General features: G+C 48.8%; 1 protein-coding gene across 1 annotated transcript in view; it reads right to left on the bottom strand.

The window, feature by feature from the left end:
- Positions 1-23,421, bottom strand: part of ppargc1b (peroxisome proliferator-activated receptor gamma, coactivator 1 beta) — a 70,403-nt gene that overhangs the window by 9,007 nt on the left and 37,975 nt on the right. Inside the window, exons 2-8 of the mRNA XM_030367850.1 lie at positions 17,870-18,055; positions 15,284-15,487; positions 6,435-6,554; positions 4,172-5,201; positions 3,073-3,118; positions 1,438-1,496; positions 79-724 (exon numbers count right to left, since the gene is read on the bottom strand). Of these exons, the coding sequence (XP_030223710.1) occupies positions 79-724; positions 1,438-1,496; positions 3,073-3,118; positions 4,172-5,201; positions 6,435-6,554; positions 15,284-15,487; positions 17,870-18,055 (2,291 nt within the window). The remainder of the gene's footprint in view (positions 1-78; positions 725-1,437; positions 1,497-3,072; positions 3,119-4,171; positions 5,202-6,434; positions 6,555-15,283; positions 15,488-17,869; positions 18,056-23,421) is intronic.

The following is a 23,421-nucleotide window of genomic DNA, read 5'->3' as shown; positions in this document are numbered from 1 at the left end:
TGCGGCAAAAAAAAAGTGAAAATTCCCTCCTAATGCAGCAGAGCCTTTAGTCTGTCCTCCCTGCTCTCCTTCTCTCACCTGGCGTCCATCTTGCTTGCGGGGGAGCCGGGGGAGGAGTCCATCGCGGGGGAGGGCGAGCGGGAGGAAGAGGAGCGCTCGCCCTCCTCTTCCTCAGACGCCGGCGGCGTGGCCGCGTGCGTCTGGCGGTGGGACATCACCGCCGTCTGCTGCTGCTCTTCCTGAAGTTTCCCTGATGCCCTTCCTCCTCCTCCTCCTCCTCCCCCCACCTCCTCCTCGTCCTCCTCCTCCTCCTCCCCCCCCACCCGCTGTGGTCCGTCCCGCGCCCGCAGTATGGCGCCCAGCAGGGCGGCGCTGCGCTTGCGGCTCTCCCCCAGAGTCAGGGCGCAGTAGTCGTGGTCGCCGTAGGGACGGCGGACCCCGGCCACGCCCCCCTCGGCCTCCCCGGGGCCCTCGCCGTCGGGGCCCTCGCGCCGCAGCTGGGCGTAGAGCTCCGTCTGCTCGGGGAGCTTCCGGGCGTGCGGGCCCCGCGGGAGCCAGGAGGAGGGGCCCCGGATGGGGGCCCCGGGCCCGGAGGTGGTGGTGGAGGTGGTGGAGGAGGTGGAGGTGGTGGGGGAGTCCCCCCCGCTGCCCCCGACTCCCTCCGCGGGCTTGAAGAGCTCGTCCTCCACCGGCTTGTGAGGGGGGGTGGTGGGCGGAGTCAGGCCTGCAGGGGGAGGGGCATATGTTAATGAGGCTTGGTCATTTGATATCGATTTTACAAAGGCTAACATTTGAAAACGGAAGAGTACAACAATTTGATAATCTATTGTTTGGCTGAAATAATATACCAGATGAAATATGTAAATATGTATGATGTATGATCTGAAGAAATAGTTATCATGTATGAATTATTATTTATGATTAACTAGCATATACATTTACATTTAGCAAACGCTTTGATCCAAAGCGACACGCAATAAGTACATTTTGCGGAAGAAGGTGAAACAATATATCGCTGTCGGTACAGTAAGGATGTTCAAAGAACCAATATAGGCCTATAAATATACAGTATACTTTGATTGGATACTGTATTCCTCTCTTACTCTTACTCCTTTGAGTATCGAGTACAGATATACTTAAATCATCATATATTTTATACTCCTTTCTGTGTAACGGAACAGGTAGTCCATGAGTAGTACTACCAATCTACTGCTCTTCTGTATATCTGAATGTAGTTCTCAATTACTCACCTTTAAACCTCAACATATAGTACTTGTATAGTATAAGTGCTCTCCTGTGTAACTCGATGTAGAATCTTACTGTTAGATTGGATATTAAGACAGTGGCCTTCACACGAGGTGTGTCCGGTTTCTGATGAATCCGCATTGTTCGACCAGAGACGGCTCCAGAATTTAAATGACCAGGGGAGATATTTACCTGCAGTACCGCATAGATCCACCGCGAGCGTCTGCTCAAAGGACTTACTGCTGAACTCTCTGGAGAGGGGAGGGGAGGGGGGGGAGAGGGAGGAGAGAGAGGGAGAGAGAGGGAAGGATGGAGGGAAGGAGAGTGTTGAGGAAGGAAGGAAGGATGGCGGGGGCGAGGGGTGGAGAGAGAGGTGGGGAGAAGAGAAGACAAATAGAGACAGAGACAAACAGAAAATGTCCGTGAATGTCAGGTTTAAGTACAGACCGTAGTTGGTAAAGTTTAAAAGTCTGCATAAAATCTCTGCATTAGGAACTTCTCATGAGACAGCGTTCGGGGTGCCTCAGCGACCTCAACAAAGATAAACACACCAGATCTGTCTGCATAATGCGAGGTTTTATTCAGCTCCCGTCGACGCCACCGGCACCAAACCCCTTGTGCTCGTTCCTTATCGGGACAAGCACATTTCAACCCCTCCATCTCCCCCCATCACCTCCTCCACCCCCACCACCTCCACCACCATCACCATCATCACCATCACAAGCCCCTCCTCCTCTTTTCTCCTCTCCTGAAGTCTATTTGAGGTGTTCTGTTCTGTCTCACAACTGCCTTGACAACACTGTTTTTTTTCTCTTCCCTCTCTCTTTCTCTGCTCTGACTGGCCAACCTCCGCAAAGAGGAGAAAGAGAACCAAACACCACCACCTATATTCCCTTGTCAGAGGGGAAAGAGATGGACCTTCACTGGGCTCCAGTCCGTGGTTAGGACACGTCTCTGGGGACGCTGGTGCAGCTGGCCTGTATCCAGTGTGATGGGGGTTTGTGAAAGGGTGGTGGTATATAGTGCAGGCATGCAAGTTTGACAGGCCGCGATGCTAAGATCTCTACGGCAGCCTGGAGTCTAACCCGGACCCACCAGAGCCATCCGAGCCAGTCAACTAGATCACGGAGTCACAGACTTCGGAGCGCTTGTATGAAGCCGGGCGACACTAACACTGTTCATCTCTTCAAAAGCACTGCTTCTTGTTAAAGCGTTTCAAGCTTGCGTTATGTTCCACTTATAGAACACCATCGTTAGATACTTGTTAAACTCCACCAATCAAAAGTCATGAGACTCCATCATCATCATTATCATCATCATCAAGCCTGTGTTAATCTTCAACAATCTGAAGCCATGCATTCATATTCCATGTATCATAATGATATCATCATAATGACAAGCCATTGGACCATGTGGGGCAAATCAAAGAATGATAGAGAGAAATAGGACCACAGTGTGTGTAGATGGTAGGAGCGAGAGAGAGAGAGAGAGAGAGAGAGAGAGAGAGAGAGAGAGAGAGAGAGAGAGAGAGAGAGAGAGAGAGAGAGAGAGAGAGAGAGAGAGGGAGAGAGAGAGAGAGAGAGAGAGACAGAGAGAGAGAGAGAGAGAGACAGAGACAGAGACAGAGACAGAGAGAGAGAGAGAGAGAGAGAGAGAGAGACAGACACAGACAGAGACAGAGAGAGAGAGAGAGAGAGAGAGAGAGAGAGAGAAAGAGAGAGAGAGACAGAGAGGGACAGAGACAGAGAGAGAGAGTAATTGAATTGAGTGATGATAGAGAGAGAGTGGTATGGTGAGAGTGTGTAATGGAGAGAGATGCTTTCTTACCCAGTGGCTTTAGGTTGCAGCGGTAGACACAGACACGCCTGATTCTCTGTCATCACAAGAGAAACACATGTCAGTCACACAGGACCATGCAGGGCTACAGACACGTCAATGAGAGAGTGAGTGAGACTATGTTTGCGTGTGTGCTGATTGTGAGTGGGTGACTTGGTGAGTTTGTGTGCGTGTGTGTAGGGAGGGAGGGTTTGTTAAAGTGTGCGTGGGGTTGAGATTGTGGACGGGGCTTTTATCCAGATTGTCTCCTGAAACACATCCGTGTTAGGAATCGTAAGCAGTAAAGCAACACAGTCTGGGTTAGGACCCGTCTGGAATCCGTGAAGTACATCATATTTTATAGTTTTATTAATTTAATTGCAGACACGTCTAGTCTTGCAGGTGTGCGTAATCCGACGACCGAGCGGTACACACTGAATGCAGCACAGGGTTATCGCCCAGTGCATTCTCAAATAATTGGTTGTAGCTTTGGATATGTATGTGTATTATATCTCAATATATGTGTGTGCTATACGTCAATGTATGTGTCTGAGTACACGTGTCTATATATATATATAGATCTGGTTCATCACAATGTCAGGCGAGTGTGAGTCATAAACGTGGCGCATATGTCAGTGTGTGTGTGTGTGTGTGTGTCTGTGTGTGTGTCTGTGTGTGTGTGTTTAAATGTGTATGTGTGTGTGTTTGCGTGCATCCTTGCATCTGTGAATATGTGTGTGAGTGTGTGTGTGTGTGTGTGTGTGTGTGTGTGTGTGTGTGTGTGTGTGTGTGTCTGTGTGTGTCTGTGTGTGTGTGTGTCTGTGTGTGTCTGTGTGTGTCTGTGTGTGTCTGTGTGTGTCTGTGTGTGTGTGTGTGTGTGTGTGTGTCTGTGTGTGTGTGTGTCTGTGTGTGTCTCTGTGTGTGTGTGTGTGTGTGTGTGTCTGTGTGTGTCTCTGTGTGTGTGTGTGTGTGTGTGTGTGTCTGTGTGTGTCTGTGTGTGTCTCTGTGTGTGTGTGTGTGTGTGTGTGTGTGTGTGTGTGTGTGTGTCTGTGTGTGTGTGTGTGTGTGTGTGTGTGTGTGTGTGTGTGTGTGTGTGTGTGTCTCTCCTCACCATGGTGGCAGCAGGTCTTCCTGGCCGCCGTCAGACCCCCGTGTCCCTCTCGGGGCCTCTCCGCCCTGGCCCCGGCTCCTCCCCCCCCCTTGACGCGGGCCCTCCTCTCGTCCTGCTCCTCGCCCCAGGGCCGGCGGCGGTGCCCGGGCCGCAGCCTCTTGGCGAAGCGGCTCGGGAAAGAGGCGAGGCGTCGGGAGCGCCGCACCGAGAACGACCCGCCCTCCTCCTCCTCCTCCTCTTCCTCCTCCTCCGGCCCCGCCCCCGGCCGCCGCCGCCCCTCCGGAGAGGAGGGGGCGGGGCCGGTCCGGCTGAGCGGGGAGGAGGAGGAGGAGCTGTGCTGGTGGGCGGGGGCGGCGGCCGGCCCGGGGGCGTAGGGGGGGCTGTGCAGTCTGTAAGGCTGGCTCACGTCGAAGGAGGCGCTGCGCTCCAGGATGGCCCGCAGGAGGGAGTCCGCCTTGGGCTCCCGGCGCCGGGAGAAGGCCGGTCTGCGGGGGGCGGGGGGTCCTGCCCCACCCCCTCCCCCTCCCCCTCCTCCCGCGGCGGCGGCGGCGGGGGGCCCCACTGCCGCCGCTCTGCTGTGAGCGTTCTGCGCGGGGGCCCGCGGGGCCTCGGGCCGGGGGCCCCGGCTGCGCGCCGGCGCCGGGGCCGGGGCCTCGCGCTCCTTGCGGTCCCAGGCGTGCTGCTTGCGCGCGGGCAGGCAGTAGGTGTGCATGTAGCGTATGAGCTCCACCACCGAGTGGAGCTCCTTCTCCGAGCTGAACTGGGCCTCGGGGGGCGCGGCGGGGGGGGGGGCTGCGGCCACGCCCTCGCCGTCGCTCCCCGACGACTCGTCCTCCTCGCCCTCCTCGGACTCGCTCTCCTCCTCCTCCTCGTCCTCCTCCTCGTCCTCCTCCTCGTCCCCTTCGTCCTCCTCGCTGTCGGCGGCGTGGCCGCGGCCGGTGGTCAGGTGGCGGTGGAGCTCCGTGCACAGACGGCCCGAGGGCCGCGCGGCACGCGGCTTCCTGTCCTGGAGCCTCGCGCCTGCCTCGCTCTGAGGAACAAACACACGCACACAAACAGACACGCACACACACACACAAACAGACAAGCACACACACACACACACACACACACAAACAGACACGCACACACAAACAGACACGCACACACAAACATAAACGCACACACAAACAGACACACACACACACACACAGACACGCACAAACGCAAACAGACACGCACACACAAACAAAAGGCGTAGTGTTACTATTGTGTCGTGTCTCAGTTTCATCTGGAATGGTTCTGCCTTGTAAGCTGCTGATACAGTTCAAACGGGCATGAAGTGAACCAGCCTCAAAATGACAAACCTTCCCTCCAAACACTCCGATAACGGGACAGAACGACTATCAAATACTGCTTAATACTCTTAAAATAAGTATAATCGGGAGAGAGAGCGAGAGCAAGAGCGAGAAAGAAAGAGAGAGAGAGAGAGAGAGAGAGAGAGAGAGAGAGAGAGAGAGAGAGAGAGAGAGAGAGAGAGAGAGAGAGAGAGAGAGAGAGAGAGAGAGAGAGAGAGAGAGAGAGAGAGAGAGCGAGAGCGAGAGACTATACACCACTGCCTGCATGGTTCGCATGCCAGCTGTCAGCACAAAAATGTATTCAAATGTTTTCTCTCTCTTCTCACTGTTTAGGCTCTTTCCCTCACACACCAATGCAAATTAGCAAACACATTCATGCACATTCATCACACACACACACACACACACACACACACACACACACGCGCGCAAACATCACACTACGCGACTGAAGGTGTGAATGTCTGAACGTCAGCTGGAGTTAGGGCCCCCCCAAATGATCTACGACGAGAGGGCATTCCAACGACCAATCACAGCGCACCAAGAGCCGCCCCAAGCTAGCTTATTAGTGCCGACTCATACGTAGCCGTCGTAGCGGCTGCCACGGTGTCGCCGTGGCAGCCGCTTGTTCCGTCACACGACCGCCGTGTGCTTCTGCTACATGACGGGGAAAACCTTTTCCCTTCTACACCGTCCCAGGTGGCTGAGTAAACGTTCTAGGGGATCCAGTGTCCGCAGCTCAACTGTAGAGCGACATGGATCCCACTGGGCTGCCGACCCAGTGGACTGGACCAACTGGTACGCTGAGCCAGCCGTCATGAATCTGAGCGGAACCCTCCCGTCACACCTGCCCGGTGAAATATGGCCCCTCCTACAGGGGGGTCTCGGCTCGAAGCTGCCCGGCGGGGCCAGCAACGGACGCTTACCTTGGCTTGGATCCGCGTCGTCCGCGGGTGGAGGCCTCTGTTGCCGTGGCGATGCCCGTTGGCGCTGTGTGTGTCGGCGCCGGTAGGCACGTTAGGGGGGGTCAGCAACAGCTTCTTCAACTGGAGAGGGGAGGGGGAGGAGGGGGGGGGGGGGGGGAGGAGGTCAGTGTCACACAGCGGTTCATAACAGTGTACTTGAGGAGCATTGGACCACTGAACTGTCATCAAGACCTTTTCGTGGAGCATTTCAAATGCAAACAGAAAAATACACAAATAGCGCCGGAGCCCCCTATTGACACAAATATTACTACAACAAGTGCGAAACTGGCTGCTTATGCTCCAAGTGTGTTTAGTTAACACAAATGAACACTAAACCATATTGGAACGCGTGAGATGGAAAACACATGACAAAATGCACAAGGGGACACAATTATTGAAATCTTTACATCCAATAATACTTCATTTACTTACATTGAATTATCATTTAAATGATTGCACATTTGTCTATTTTAAGAATTAGGTAGCAGTACCTCCTGCAGTACCACTGCGTACCATCAGCGGTGTGCGTACCACAGGTTGAAAGCACTGCTCTAACCCATATGTCAGAGTAAAGCTGGATGTGAGTGTGTGGGTGCGTGTGTGTGCGTGTGTGTGTGTGTGTGTGTGCGGTTTCAAACACCCACTCACACAAAACGACATCGATGTACAGAATATGTTAGAAAGAAAAAGTGGAAAAAAAGGAAAAAGAGGTGCCGGGGAGAACCGCAGAGATGATCCCTTCTATCCCCTCTTTCACCTCCGCTCGTCCTCTCATTCCCTCCTCCATCCCTCCCTCTGAATTCTGCCCTGGTGCAGCATCCCTCGTTTCTCCCGCTCAGCCAATCACAGTGGACCAATAACAACCAATCGGTGATAAGAGCTCTAGCTGTCTAAGTCCCGCCTCCCTGTCTCTCAGCCTTCACACGAGATCTCCTACCCCCGCACTCTCAGCTCCTTTCATCTCCAGTGTTCTGCCATCCATCATTTGGTCCTTCCATCCTTTCATCCACCCAAAAATCATACCTGTGGAAAATAATACAAATCTGCGAAGGAGATTTTAAGATATATTATGCATAATTAAAGTACTATATCATGAAATATGCCATTTTTGTTATGTCATCGTGGATCTTAGTGTCTATCGAAAAATTACTTAATATCCCCCAAAGACCTGCCTCTGTTTTAAACACACACACACACACACACACACACACACACACACACACACACACACACACACACACACACACACACACACACACACACACACACACACCAGACACACGTCACACACACCCTTTCTCAGCGCATGGAGGTGGAGCCAACTTGGCCCTCTTCATAGCGAAGGGCCACCTGACTGTTCATTGATAAGGCTGAGGATGCCCAAAGATGTTAGCGTCTGGCACCGTGTGTGTTAGCGCCCGGTGGGGATATGTGGGCTAGATTGTCTTTACTCTCCTCTCTCTCTCCTTCTTGCTCTACTCTCCACTACGCCAGTCTGGCCGGGTTCCATCACTACGCTCGCGAACTCAATAGATGCCTTGTTCGGCCCCGAGTAGCACACAGACACACACACACACACACTGAAGTGAACACACTGGTTGGAGCGCTATCCCTCATCCACACACACAACACGGGAGGGCGAGATTGATCAGGCTGTTCTGCTCATGGTTATCCGTAGAACAGACTGTGTCATGACAAGATGTTTTTCCTGTTTTGCCACGTCCTCAAAAGTGTTACATATTCTGAGGAGGGAAAAACTCAATAGATGTACATCAAAGTTTGTTTATGATCTCCCGTGCGTTAAAGTGGGGTAATGTTAAAAAAAAAGGATCTGATTTGACTGCGGGTTGAGCCACCTACGCCTGCACAGCCTATTATAATAATCGGCCTGCCATTTGACGCTTTTCATACAAACCATGAGTGCCATTTATTATTAGAGCGGTTAGTCTCGGGAGGGAAGAAGCAGAGAGAAGGGAGATGGAGACATTAACCCGAATCTTCACCTCGTGAAGCCATCTTGTAAACAGGTAGAGAATATCGCCCCCAGAGAATAAACACATGCAATAATCGCACACCCCCACACAGACACACCCTCACACACACACAGAAACCCACCCACACACACACACACAGACACACACACAAAGAGGCAGAACAGACAGGAGTGGAATGACAAGGAGGAGTCATGTGACGCGGCCGCCACTCTGAGAAGATTGAAATGGACGACGTGCGTCGTGACACGTTCATCTGGTGGAGCTGCGCTACCTAACCTCCACCCTAGCTCACCACTAGACTAGTTCACCACTAGACTAGCTAACCACTAGACTAGCTCACCACTAGACTAGCTCACCACTAGACTAGTTCACCACTAGACTAGTTCACCACTAGACTAGCTCACCACTAGACTAGCTCACCACTAGACTAGTTCACCACTAGACTAGCTCACCACTAGACTAGTTCACCACTACCCTAGCTCACCACTAGACTAGTTCACCACTAGACTAGTTCACCACTAGACTAGCTCACCACTAGACTAGTTCACCACTAGACTAGTTCACCACTAGACTAGTTCACCTCCACCCTAGCTCACCACTAGACTAGTTCACCACTAGACTAGCTCACCACTAGACTAGCTCACCACTAGACTAGTTCACCACTACCCTAGCTCACCACTAGACTAGTTCACCACTAGACTAGCTCACCACTAGACTAGCTCACCACTAGACTAGTTCACCACTAGACTAGCTCACCACTAGACTAGTTCACCACTACCCTAGCTCACCACTAGACTAGTTCACCACTAGACTAGTTCACCACTAGACTAGCTCACCACTAGACTAGCTCACCACTAGACTAGTTCACCACTAGACTAGTTCACCACTACCCTAGCTCACCACTAGACTAGTTCACCACTAGACTAGTTCACCACTAGACTAGTTCACCACCACCCTAGTTCACCACTAGACTAGTTCACCACTAGACTAGTTCACCACCACCCTAGTTCACCACCACCCTAGTTCACCACTAGCCTAGTTCACCACTACACTAGTTCACCACCACCCTAGCTCACCGCTAGACTAGTTCACCGCTAGACTAGTTCACCGCTAGACTAGTTCACCGCTAGACTATTTCACCGCTAGACTAGTTCACCACTAGATTAGTTCAGCACCACCCTAGTTCACCACTAGACTAGTTCACCACTAGGCTAGTTCACCACTAGACTAGCTCACTACCAGTAGGTCACCACTAGTCTAGCTCACCAGCAGAATCATCACTGTAGCACTTTAAGACTGACAGAGCTGCCAAACCTATCCTTTCAATACTCTTTTAGCTTTATCCAACATTTATTTGACGTTGTTTTATGAATTGTATGTTGTGTCTTGTCCCTGTGTGATGGCACCAAGCGGACCTGCGCTCCTATTTTGTCGTATGTTTCTGCTGCAATGACCATTAAAGTGAAATTCATTCAAATCAAGTAGCTCACCACCAGCTGAGCCTGAGCTCCCCACCTCCCCAGCTGACCGCTTCCGTGGTTCACCACCATGCTAGCTCACCATGCCAGATCACGTCCGTAGCTCACCGTGGTGCTAGCTCACCACTCCAGCTCACCACCATGTTAGCATACCGCCCGCCTCCCTCATCACGCCAGCTCACCACCACGCCAGCTGTGATGAGTGACTGGTACTAGTGCGTTGGAGGACACAAGCGATAGCTAGAGATTGACAGTCTGCCCACAGAGAGGGAGAGCGATTAACGAGTAGGGCCTACTGAATGTCACATCTAGTGCTGGTAAAGGAGAAATATACTGTATCTGATATGCTATGTACATATCTGTATTATGTCTATCTATGACGATATGGTATATGTTTGATCATAGACATATTATAGACACATACCAACCCACATTAGAGATTCAATTAGTCCAAACTGTGGTTATGAATCCACTTTTCTTTTTAAATCCCCCTTAAGATTTGTGGATTAAACGCGTTGTGGATGCTGCTCTCTACAGAGTACAATGAGATCCTATGGTGATCAGCATCTCTTTTAGATCAGTGGAAAATGGAAGGCAGAAGATCATCTCAGGGGGGACCTAGAGACTTATTCTAATGTGTTTGATTACAACACTTAAAGGAAGTAGATGGGCAGAAGCGCATTCTCCAGGTCTTTGAAAGGGAATTTAAAGCAGCTCTAAGACAGGTAAACACAGGCTGTAGTGTACGATACTATTCTACTGGGTTCCACTGTATTCAGATGATTAAGATGACTCTCAAATGCTAGCTCACAAATAATATTTCAAAGCTGCAGCAGCCACTACAGCTCATTTAGAATAGACTCTCATGACGGACACTGGGGTGCATCTGTAAAAAGCCAGATTGGAAGTCTTCACACCTTATCAATCACATATCCCTAACCCAAAAGAAGTCAGTGAATCAGATACTGTGAGAAAAACATGAAACATGAAATAGCTGCAATTTTAGGCCGGCACAAAACCTGACCAAGCAGGTGGCTTCACATTGGTTGATCTTACCCAAGCCTGTGCTATTTTTCCCCCTGGAGCATTTTGTTATTAGAGCTTGAGCCACAATACTTGTTTTTTTTTTTTTTTTACTAGTGACACCTGGCAACGCCCCCGTTGTTGGTAGTGGCAACTGCCATTATTGCCTTGTTACTGTCATTGTTGCTGCGGGCGCCATTCCCACGGGCGATAACGTGACATGGCGGTGTGCAGTGGACTAGACCGATAAAGTATTATCATAACACGACACGTCTAACAACGTATGACAGGTGGCCGCGTGCTTGGTGTACAAACACAGTTGGTCCAGAACCAAGCCTGCGTAACACATGCATGTGTTCCGGTTCATTACACGACGTGTGGTCCACTTACAGGTAAAGGCATACACATTCCACTGTATGGGTGCGTGTTTTCTAACGTCTTTATAAGGTTGTTTCTTTATAAGGGAGTTTCTTTAGAACGCGGTCTATTTGGAGTTGACCTTCCTGCCTCGCCAAACCAGATAAGGGACGAAGACAGGGAGCATTTCTTGGCTGTTGGTTTGTAACTATCGACCAAACCCTCCCCCTCCTCCTCCTCCTCCTCCTCCTCCTCCTCCTCCTCCTCCTGTTGGGCAGATCGGCCTGCAGAGCTACAAGGTGACACCAAGGACACTGCAGCCTTGTGTCTTGGAGACGCCGTGTTTGGACCCACAACAGTAGAAGACGTTGCATTGCATGTGTGTTGTGAGGTTGGCTCAATGTTTATAGCTACAACACCAGCTCTGCGTATGAGTTACCCTCCGTGGTTCTCCATGCCTCCAGCAATGGCATACTGTGCTACTGGATGGCTAACGCCTGGCCAAACAGCCTTATAAATGGCTTCAAAAATATTATTTTATATTAATAACATACATATTAAGGTGTCCCCTACTGCCCCCCCTAAATTGATAAATTTTTATCTTTGTTTTCAGAGAATATTGTGTAAAAACTACTGACAGATAAACAGTTTATAGCCTAACCCTAACCCTCTATAGAAGAACTGTAAATGCTTAATGACACTGAGGAAGGCATTTCTTTTTTTTTTTTGGTTTATTTCAGGGACAATGCACACTAATCAGTCAAACTGTAAGTGAGCCAGAGTTAGCTTAAGAGGCTGGCTAACATCCGTTGACCCCAGCCAGATATTCAAAAGGCAACCTGAAATTGGGTCTCGAATGGCTTAAAAAGGAACAGTAAGTGTTAGAAAGTAGCAGAGATATTTTATTTTGTAGAGCAAAAGCAAAAGTTAGATAAAAAAGAGACCAACTGTCTGATCTTCAAAAGAACGTTGCTACTTTCTTGTTATTCCTCACGCGGGATAGCTACAAATAGCAGATTGAAAACTGTATTTGCGCTAAAATGTACGGCAAAAAATGTGAAATGTGCCCACAGTGTGCTTGCATGCTATTTGTTGTTACGTTATATCTTAATACCCATTTCTGTTGGAATGAAAGCACCAGCGCCCTATTGGACTCACTGATCACACTAAAACCTCTCTGAAGCTCCTTTAATGTAACTCAAGGACACTACAGGGAAGCTTGAAGCACATGAAACAGAGACTTAAAAGGGGGGAGCAATGTAAATGGAAATGGACTGCATTTATATAGCGCTTTTCTAACCATTGGCCACCCAAAGCGCTTTACAATATTGCCTCCCATTCACCGTTCACGCACACATTCACACACCGACGGCGGAGTCAACCACGCAAGGCGACAGCCAGCTCGTCGGGAGCAGTCAGGGTGAGGTGCCTTGCTCAAGGACACCTCGACACTCAGCTAGGAAGAGCCGGGGAGCGAACCAACAGCCTTCAGGTTACCAGCCGACCCGCTTTACCTCCCGAGCTGAGCTGGGATTGACAGATTGATAGCTCTTTCTCGATACTGTGGCTGGTGGTTCATGGCCGTTCGTAGTTGGTGGAGCGATTTGTCTGGTTAATTCCGACAACGAACGAGACTCTGGACGCAGGATAAATAGCTACGCGACCCCGTGCGGTCGGCGAGCACAACACAAAATAGCGTTGATGCTGTTTTTAATTGAAATCGTATCTGTATGTACAGTAGGCTTACGTTAATCAGCACAGGAGTACATCACACTTATATTTTTCATTAGGCTGTTGGCTCCCATATTGTGAACCTGGTCTGTGCTGTCGGAGCCTGTATGTCTTCCAACGCCCACGCTTGCTGTCTCTGTGATGTGTGTTTGTCATCTAGTTCCCCTTTCAGGGTTTGACAAGTATTGTCGTATCGTCGCATTGAACACACGGAATGAGCCTAACACAATAATTGAGCTATTAGCTGACTGTTAAAGATCTGGGATGTTTTTGTTACTTATTTTTCCCATTCTGTTTCATCTACTTCCAGATGCCAAACAAAAGGTTGTTATCCAGCCAAGTCAATTTGAAAGGAATGCCTCTTATTTCCACTGGCTAGGTCTCCCCGGACCAGCTCTGATGTCATAGGCGTCTTATCTTCCCTGCTGGCTCTAGCCACCGGCTCCTGGAAACCGGCTCCGTTGCTACGGGCGACGGCTGCTTCAACGCCTAACATTCCGTTTTGGAATTACGAGGAGCAGGACAGGGGTGACAGAAAACGTGTGTGTGTGTGTGTGTGTGTGTGTGTGTGTGTGTGTGTGTGTGTGTGTGTGTGTGTGTGTGTGTGTGTGTGTGTGTGTGTGTGTGTGTGTGTGTGTGTGTGTGTGTGTGTGTGTGTGTGTGTGTGTGTGTGTCTGTTCGTGCGTGCGTGTTTGTGCATTTGTGTGCGCATGCCTTTGTGATGTGCGTGCCTTCGTGTGTGTGTGCATGTGTGTGATGCAGACATTTCAGCGTTAGGCATTGAACCTGTCTCGGTGCTACATGCCCTTCTTGACAATAATCTCTCTGTAACGCTGCCACCAAAGCAAATGAAATCAATCAAACCACACGAAAAGAAAACAATTCCGTGCCTCATGCCTCTCTTCGTGAAGTGTTCTTGATTCCAGTCGACAAGTGCAATAAGGGTGCGTAACATCTGCAGTGCCATCACGTGATCTATTACGGCAAGTGGCTTCCTCTTTCGATTAGGCTGTGTGGCTGCTCCCTGCTGCCGCTGACCAGCCCAGAGAAAGGAAAGCCGAGACGCGAAACAAAGTAGGGCAAAGTTTCCAGGGAGAATTGCGGTGTGCGACCAGGAGATGGAAGCCAGCGTATTTTGGGCTCTGAGCTCAGGTGCAGGAAGGATCCGATGACCGGCTAAACCTGGCTGACACTGGTAGAACAAAAACAGACAGTCCCGGCCTATCTTCCTGGGAGTGAGTTTCACTGAACGGCTGGGTTCAACCCCAAAGTACACGCGTGATCTCGCGTTGGGAACGTCACAAGGCCGTGCACACAGAACAAAACAGACACACACAGACCCACACACACACACATAACGTGGTGGAGCATGAGGAGTTGAAAGGTCGCTTCGTGGCCTCTGCGTGCTTCCGTGAACTGTTGAATAATGTTATCCTCATCAACTATTCTTCATCTCCTGTTCGCCCCCAATAACTGTAAGCTTCCATTATCTCCTGTGAACTCATGTGAACAGTTAGCTCCAGTTAGCTCCAGTTAGCTCCCATGACCTGATAGCTCCAATCAAGTGTTCAATTCTGTAAGCGCTCATTAACCAATAGCTTCTGTCCTGTTCCTGTAAGCTGTTTTGCCTACTTACTGATAGCTTGTATAAAGTGTTAAATTATGGTAGGCTATCTCTATTAGCACTTATTTGAACTGCGCCTATTTGAACTTTGATCTAATTCTCATGAACTACTACCAATAGTAAGCCCCCCAAACGGTAAGCTCCTGTTAGTGTCTTTTAGCAACCAATAACTGTACGTTGGCTTGTATGAACTATTAGTGTCACTGAACTGAACTCCCATTTCTCTCTTGACCTCTTCGCTTACAATAATGTTGGCTTTTATTTATTTCATATCAAATCATTGGCTTCTCTTGACCGTTTGAATTGAGCATTTGGTTTGAACCGCTGGCCATTACTAAATCCTGCATTCATATCAAGGCTGACGTTCAATGGATTGGAGATTCAAATTTGAAACATATTCAACGTTCAGAGAATGACATTCCTTTGAGAACTCTCCCTTCGTCAGAATCTAAGCTGCCAAGAGGAAGTCAGTAAAGTGAGGAACATCAAAACAAAAGACCTGTCTCCTAAACAACAGAACTACCAAGAGGGTAGCGACATCGCCATCGGTACCCTGCGAGCTGCCACCGACCAAACAGGAGATGACGTCAGAGCTCTACCCACCAGCGAGGGGTCTTCCGTCTCCGTTCCAAGCGATTGGCTGAAGTCCCCGGTGTTGAGAGGAAGGACGGCATCGTCGTCTTCCTCCTCCTGGTTAGGCCCCTCCCCCAGGGTTTGGAAGACAGAGAGCCCCCCCACCTCAGCGTCCACCATGCCATCCAGGCTGTCCGTCAACGCGGCGAGCAGGGCCGCGTTCTCCTCTTCTATCTGCAGGGGGCGACGTAGAGGCGAACACAGAGTCAGATTCAGTATTGAGGATGAAGAATAGTAAAGAAAGGACAATTAGGGAGAACTTATTGTTGAAAATGTTACATAGATACAGTGTGCTGTATCAGAACTGAGTTAGAGTTAACGTAGGGTTTTTATTTAAATATAAAGAGATAAAGCATTGAAAAAAACATAAAATGGGTAGAATGAAAAACATAGAAAACCGAGTAGAATAGGATATCGTAGGGGCTTGGTGTGATGAGACTGAGCAGAAAGGTTGTCGATACAACCCCTAATCTATGAAGCCTGCCTGGAGCTTTCCTGGAGCCGGATCCTAAAGCAGATGCATTTTAATTCCCTGTGAGTCACTTTGGGATGAAAGATACTTTTTTAATCCCAGACAGGAAAATAGAGCCAAAAATATTGTTGGATTAAGGGACAAGCGCTTGGATAAAACTGTCTGCTAAGTAACTAAATAGTACAATATAACACGCTGATCGGTCTACTGAATCATACCGTACGTTGTCATATGTTTGACATGCCTTAACTGCATCTCTTTTGCATAAAGAGATGTTGGCCCTTGGGGGCCCTTGAAAAGGAATAATCCTAGGACCTAGTGAACCTCCTAGTAGCTGGGGTACAACCAGTCAACAAGTTAGTGGGTAAGCTTGTCTGGCCTCTACCTGAACTTCCGAAAGCCTTATGGTTAATTAACCCTTCTAGTGAATAGGTATTCAAAATGTATGTGATCTCTGGATGCTTCTAGTGCCAAATGTCACTCTTATTCTCAGTGGCAATCGATTTCCACAACAATTATTTCATTTCACATAAAGACCCTGTCTCTTTTCTCCAAGTAGGCAGGCAAGACAGGTCAACTTGTAAGGAAGGAGAGGTTTTACCGCACCATCTGCCAAGGTGTTACCACCTGAGACACCTGGTCATAAGTAGCGAGCAGGGTCAGCCTACAGCTTGCAGTCTGGTTTTACTCTCTCTCTTTCCGTCTCGCTCTGTCACTTTCCATCTCCCCTCTCTCACCGTCTCTTGCTCTCCTTCCCTCTCATCATCATTCAAGTCATTGTTCACTGCAGACTGACTGAACATCATTGTTCAGCATATAAGCCTCTGTATTGTACTGCCTCTCTGATTATAACTGAATGGTATTCTGAGAGTTAGTGTTAAAAATAGTGAGGCATATTTTTGTTGCAAAATCAGTCAGACTTTCTTTCTCGACATAGAACTGACTTTCATATTTGTACATGACAGTAATGTTGTACAATCCTATCCTCCTCTCTCCTAACCCCCTCTCCCTTTTCCCCATTCCTCTCTTCTAATCCCCTCTTCCCATCTCTCCATCTCTCCTCCCCTCTCTCCTATTCTCTCCTTCAGCCTTCTCTGTCCTCTCCTCATCTCTTCCCTCCTCCTCATCTCTCTTGTCTCCTCCTCTTCCCTGCTTTGCCCAGCTCCTCAACCATCTCCTATTCCCCCCCCCCCCCCCCAACTCTCGTCATCCTTCTCCCCTCCTCCTCTCACCTTCTCTCCCATCTTCTCCTCCCCTCTCTCCTCTTCCCACTCTCCCCTCGACTCCCCTCACCCTCCTCCTTGCCTCTCCCCTCTCTACTCCTCCCCTCCTCCCCTCTCCTCTCCTCCCCTTGTCCTACAAGGTTAAATTAAGTTTAAATGGCCAACGTTGGGATCGATGGCCGACTGGCCAGATTCCCAGCATCACCACGGAGCGTAGCTTAAACACACACACACACACACACACACACACACACACACACACACACACACACACACACACACACACACACACACACACACACACATACACTACATACAAATCAATTTCAACATGGCATGAGACCCAACAGGCTTCCGTGAATATGCAGGGCATCATAGGACAGCACTACATAGAAACGAAAGTGGACGAGTGAAAGAAATGGATAGGATGTGTGTTTGGGCATATGGACTGCGGTTTATGAAGAGGCCTGTTGTATTAACAAAATCAATTAGAGACTAATCAATCATCAGTCATCATATCAGAGCATATAAAAGCATAGAGCATCACACAGACTGGTCCAATATCTCTCTCTTTATATAGAGAGAGAGAGTGAGAGTGAGAGACAGAGACATAGACAGAGAGAGAGAGAGAGACATCAGATGGTAAGAGGTTCAAAAACAGGATCGTGACGGTGTGTGTTCAGTCATTTAGCAGACCCTTTGATCAAAAAACTTACAATGAATTGTAAGCATCGTTATGAAATCTTGCTCAAGGATGCCTATGGTTGGCTGAAAACATTGTGGATCGTGCGTGCGTGCGTGCGTGCACATGTCATTTTGCGTGCGTGCGTACATGTGTGCGTGCATGCGTGTTCTACACACCTCAAAGAGCTCGTCGGTCGTGCTGTAGCGCGCGGAGGCCGGGGATGCTCCGGTGGCGTGGTCGTTGCACCAGTGCAGCTCGCTGAGACAGTTGACGCTGTCAAAGTCACTGGCATCCAGCTGGGACAGATCGATATCTGGGAAGTCTGAGTCCAACCGGTCCGAACACACCTCCTCCTCCCCATACTGGAAGAGAGATACAGAGACACAGAGAGACCACTTGTTATGATGTTGTATTTATATTATTTCATACGCGTGGGCAATAGGAGGGGAATAATTGTATTTTTCGTGCCAATAAAGCAATTAAGACTTGAGAGGGGATAGAGAGAGCAGCGGAAAGACGGCCAGTAGGGAGGGAGACGGAGAGAGAGGGAGGACTGCGGGAGAGAGAGAGATGAGAGAGAGTGACAGTGGGTGAAGAGAGATTGAGGGCGAGGGGTTTGACTTAGTGTAACACATCGTATCAGTGCCCAGAGATTCTCCCTTCCCTATTAAACACCATTGATCTGTTTAAAAAACACAGAGGTTGGGGGGTTCTGTGCCCCAAGATTTTTCTATTAAACGTTTATTATCATACAATAAGTCACAATACCAGTCAAGACAGGAAGTAGAAGGTGATTAATATGGAACATTGCACCTCTGAAAAGTATATGCAGCGTAATTATGATTAGAACGTAACAATTAGCACTGTGTGTGTGTTTGTGAATGCGTGTGCAAATATGTGTGAGAGTGCGTGTGTGGCCAGACAGCCATGTGGCCTGAAGTCACAAATGGGAAGTGCAGCACATATAACAGCTGTGACTAAGAGAGAGAGAGAGAGAGAGAGAGAGAGAGAGAGAGAGAGAGAGAGAGAGAGAGAGAGAGAGAGAGAGAGAGAGAGAGAGAGAGAGAGAGAGAGAGAGAGAGAGAGAGAGAGAGAGAGAGAGAGAGAGAGAATGAGAGGAAACTGGCTAGATATGAAACAAACTGCTCAAGTGTTTGAAGTGTAGTGCATCATGGGATTGTACATGACACATAGCTGTGAGTCTCAGCGCGAGTGTGTGTGAGTGTGTATGTAAACGCCATGTTATTGAGGATAAGTTTTACTTTTCAATCATTTAATCCAATTAGCTTGGTGAGTTAGCATTTCAGGATAGCTTGGCGGGTTAGCCTCATAGGTTAGCTACCCAGTCTGTTATAATAAGCCTAGTTAACATGGTGGATTAGTTAGGCCGGGTAAACTAGGCTGGATAGCCTGCAGTCTAGCTTAGCGAAGGAGCCAGGGTGAGATAAGCTTAGGCGGGTTAGTTATGCAGGTTAACCTAGACAGGTTATCCGCAGAGGGTAGCTAGCCCAGTTGTAGCCTGGTGGGTTAGCAAATTGGCAGCCTACCTGGGCAAGTTAGCATGGTGCGCAACTTAAAGGAGTTAGCTAAGAAGGTTAGCTACAATTACAATTAGGGCATTTAGCAGACGCTTTTATCCAAAGCGACTTACATCGGTTAATACACAGACACAAAGACACACCTACGGCAGAGTCAACCATGCAATGCGACAGCCAGCTCGTCAGGAGCAGTTAGGGTTAAGTGTCTTGCTCAGGGACACATCAACACTCAGCTAGGAGTGTTGATGTGGTCACAAGACAACTGCTCTACCTCCTGAGCTAAGCCGAACCCTGCAGCCTACCTAAGCATCATCCAATTTGAAAGTAGCAGTTTGAAAACAATCAGTGGTATTCCGTTCACTGTCAACATTCCAGTGTGACCACGGTTACTCAAACAGAAGGCCACACCTTACTATTAGGCGTGGCGTTCTGTTTGAGCAAGCATGTTCCCGACAGAATGGTGTTAGGCCCTAAGACCAACCTTGAAAATGCCCTATATAATAATATATATATCTCTCACACACACACACACACACACACACACACACACACACACACACACACACACACACACACACACACACACACACACACACACACACACACACACACACACACACACACACACACACACGCATTCTCTCTCTCTCTCATTCCTTGTGATTATACATAGAGCCTTACACACAAATACGCCTATATTCCTCTCTTTATAGCACACACACACACACACACAAACACACGGTGATACCCGCCCACCCTCCCTTTAAAACAACCGCTCAGAATTTGTTTACAACAAACCATAAACCATCCGAACATCAATCTGGTCAAACGCTACAAAACAAACAAGCCGGTTTTCTGTCGGCTACGGGGCCATGTTTCATAAGGTTTGCAAAGCAATCGTTTTTCTAGAAGCTGCTTCAAAGCTGCCACAAAAACAAACACGTTATTTGGGTCAGGAGGTGTTTAATAACTACACACAACTGCCCCTTTCTCGGGAGGGGAGGGGGGGAGGAGTAGGAGAGAGGAGAGTGGAGGAGATGACTGGAGAGAGGAAGAGAGGAGAGAAGAGACGGTCGAGGGAGACGGACGCGGAAAAGAGCAAAAAAGAAGAAGAACGAGAACATCCCAAGAGAGACCAGGAAGAAATAGAAGATTAAAGCAGAGGCAGAGAGAGAGGCAGAGAGAGAGACAGAGAGAGAGACAGACAGAGGGGAGAGAGAAAAAGATAGAAAGAGAGAGAAACAGATAGATATAACGATTCCTATCCTCCATACTTCCTTCCTCTCTTTATACCCCTCTCTCACCCTCCACATCAACCCTTCCTCGCATCCTGGCCACTGGATGCTGATGCAAGTGTGTTTGTTTTCAAGCAGGGGTCATTGTGTGTGTGTGAGTGTGTGTGTGTGTGTGTGTGTACTCTTAGCATGCAGCTCACGTGTTACTGACTCATCCCCCTCTCTCCCTACCCCCCCCCCGCCCCCCCATCCTCCTTGCTCCTTCTTTCCTGCAATCCTTCTTTTCTCTTTCATTTGGAACCTTTTAGCACCTTCCTGCTTCACCGGCTCGGACATCCCTCCATCCATCAATCTATCCCTATCTCTCCCTCCATACCTCTCCCTCTCTCTCTCTCCATATTTCTCCCTCTCCATATCTCTCTCACTTCCTCCCTTCATTCCTCTCTCCCTCTCCCTCCCTTCCTCTCTCCTTCCATATCTCTCTCCTTCCATATCTCTCTCCCTGTCCCTCCCTCCATATCTCTCTCCCTCTCCCTCCCTTCATTCCTCTCTCCCTCCACATTTCTCCCCTCTCTCTCCCTCCATATCTCTCTCTCTCCACATTTCTCCCTCTCTCTCCCTCTCCATATATCTCTCCCCCTCTCGTTCCATACTCGCTGGCCGTCAATCAATAAAAACATCCTTGGGCAATGAAGGTTTAAGGTCACCGGATTAACTAGCTGTCACACACATACCAACAGCCCCCCCCCAGAAAAAACCCGCACACACACTGGCACATACATGCACATCACAGGCCTGCAGTGTGTCTACCCACCAGGACACCGTACCAACAATACAATACCGAATACAGAAATGGAGCGGGCATCTTTTACGGGCACATTCGTCGTCCCCTGGTGGCCTTAAGGCATCACTAGCCCAACACAGATAGCTTGGTGACATCACTACCGGGCCCGACTCTCCCTCACGGACAGAGGACCTGAATGGGAGGAACAAGATGTCCAGTCCCATTGTGCTTCACACAGCGGCCGCAAGATGAATGCGCCCACAGGAAACCCTTTGAAGCTCATTAAGAGCAAACACTTTCATGGAAGATTAACGGGAGGTCACGTGTTTTGCCGTTTGTTTTATTTTCAAGGAAGTAAGCGACCTTGAAGTGACAGTGTGTGAAAGAGGGCCGGGAGTAGGTGCTATCGTTTGGGGGTAATAGGGGTGAAGAAGGGCATGTGTTTCGGGGTTAAAATCAAATCCCGGCCACTTCCATTTTTGGTTGCGTTCCGCTTTAATGGGAAAAGTGGGCCCATCCATAACGGAGCAGATCCACGTCCAGGCCTAACCTGCTGAGCTATTTATAGGAAGAGGCTCTCGCTGGGCCAGAGTTCGGTTATGTTCTGTATGTTAGACGGGTTGAGCTAGCCAACCCTCCTGGAAGAAGAAACACCAGGATGTAACATCATGTCTTTCCATAGACAGACAAAATCTGTTACACAGTATACAAATGATGCAGAAACACTGACACATCCACACACACACACACACACACACACACACACATACTTGGCAACGCGCCACCCATTGTGTTCTGTCCCCTTCGGTCAGTTTCTCTTCATCTTTTGGTGTTTTTTCCGGTTTGTCTCTTCCTCGTTGAAGCTGTCTGGTTCCTCTTGGTCGTCTGGGTTTCATTCTCCTTGGGAGAATCCTTCTTTACCTCATGAGAACTCGAACATCCCGTCGTACCTCTTCCTTTTTTCCTTTTCAGTAAACAAGCCCGGGGGCAACAAGGTGTGAACGCATTCTTTAAAATATGTCGACACCGTGTTACTCAAAAAATAAGCCCTAACGATTTCAACACGACAGCCTTCATTAGACCCAAGGCTCCCGGCGCAAGGATAAAAGGGAAACCATCGGTATTAGGGGTGGGTATTGGCATGAACCTCACGATACGATACGTATCCCGATACTTGGGTCACGATACGATACATATCACGATATTGCGATTTAAAGAGTTTATGTATTTCAGATTATATTGATCAGAGGACAAATTGAGTCAAAACCATTTCATTCATAACAGCTATTTTTTATTTCAATGAATGAAACATTAACAATATTTGTTTTATTTCTTACAGCTGAAACACTGAGCTGAAAACTGAAATAAAGTGCAAAGTAGTTTTTCACAGTATGAAATCTGAACTGAAGTTCAAATGAAAATAAAATACCTATGTGCATGCAGTAAAAAGTATAAGAAAATAAAGTGCAGAATAGCCCTTTTGTTCCTCTAATCAAAATAAATAATAAAGTAAAAAAACATAAACATTCTGAAATGGATCGACCTAAAACTTGTAGGCTACTTCACTTGGTTTGTTTTCAGGTTCTTCTGTTTTTCTTTCAAAACATAGGTGGCAATTGTACTGCGTCTGAAAAAGTTGGTAATCCGCCTCACTCTAGCCAACAAACGCTGGACTGCTGGCAACTTCAGTGCGCGCTGAGAAGACAAATTTAGTGTATGCGCGAAGCATTTAAAATGCGGCATACCGACTAGCTCTGCTGCGCTGGTCATGTTTCTGGCGTTGTCGGTGACAATGGCTGGCTCCTTATCCCGAATGCCCCATTCGTCCACGGCCCTCTTCAGCAAATCCGCGATGTTACTGCCGGTGTGGCTCTCATGCATTGCCCTCGTTTGCAAAACATGCGTAACCATTTCCCAGTCGTCCCAGTCGAGATGTAGTGGGACGTTATGGTCACATACGACTGTGTGGCTCTGGAAGTCCATCCGTCGCAGGTCAATGCAACTCGTTGCGCAGCGCCAAGGGATGTTTTAACCGCTTTCTTCACCTCTTCATACATCGCGGGTACAGCTGTCTCCACCATGTACCCTCGTTGTGGTATCTTGTAACGTGGCTCTAAAGTTAGACAGACTATAGATTTAAATGTCTGTGTTGATAGAATAATGTTAGAAAT

This window comes from Gadus morhua, chromosome 10 (assembly GCF_902167405.1).
Source record: "Gadus morhua chromosome 10, gadMor3.0, whole genome shotgun sequence".
In the NCBI taxonomy this organism is placed as follows: Eukaryota; Metazoa; Chordata; class Actinopteri; order Gadiformes; family Gadidae; genus Gadus; species Gadus morhua.
The sequence above is the reverse complement of the archived record's forward strand: the minus strand, read 5'-3'. Positions and strand labels throughout refer to the sequence as shown.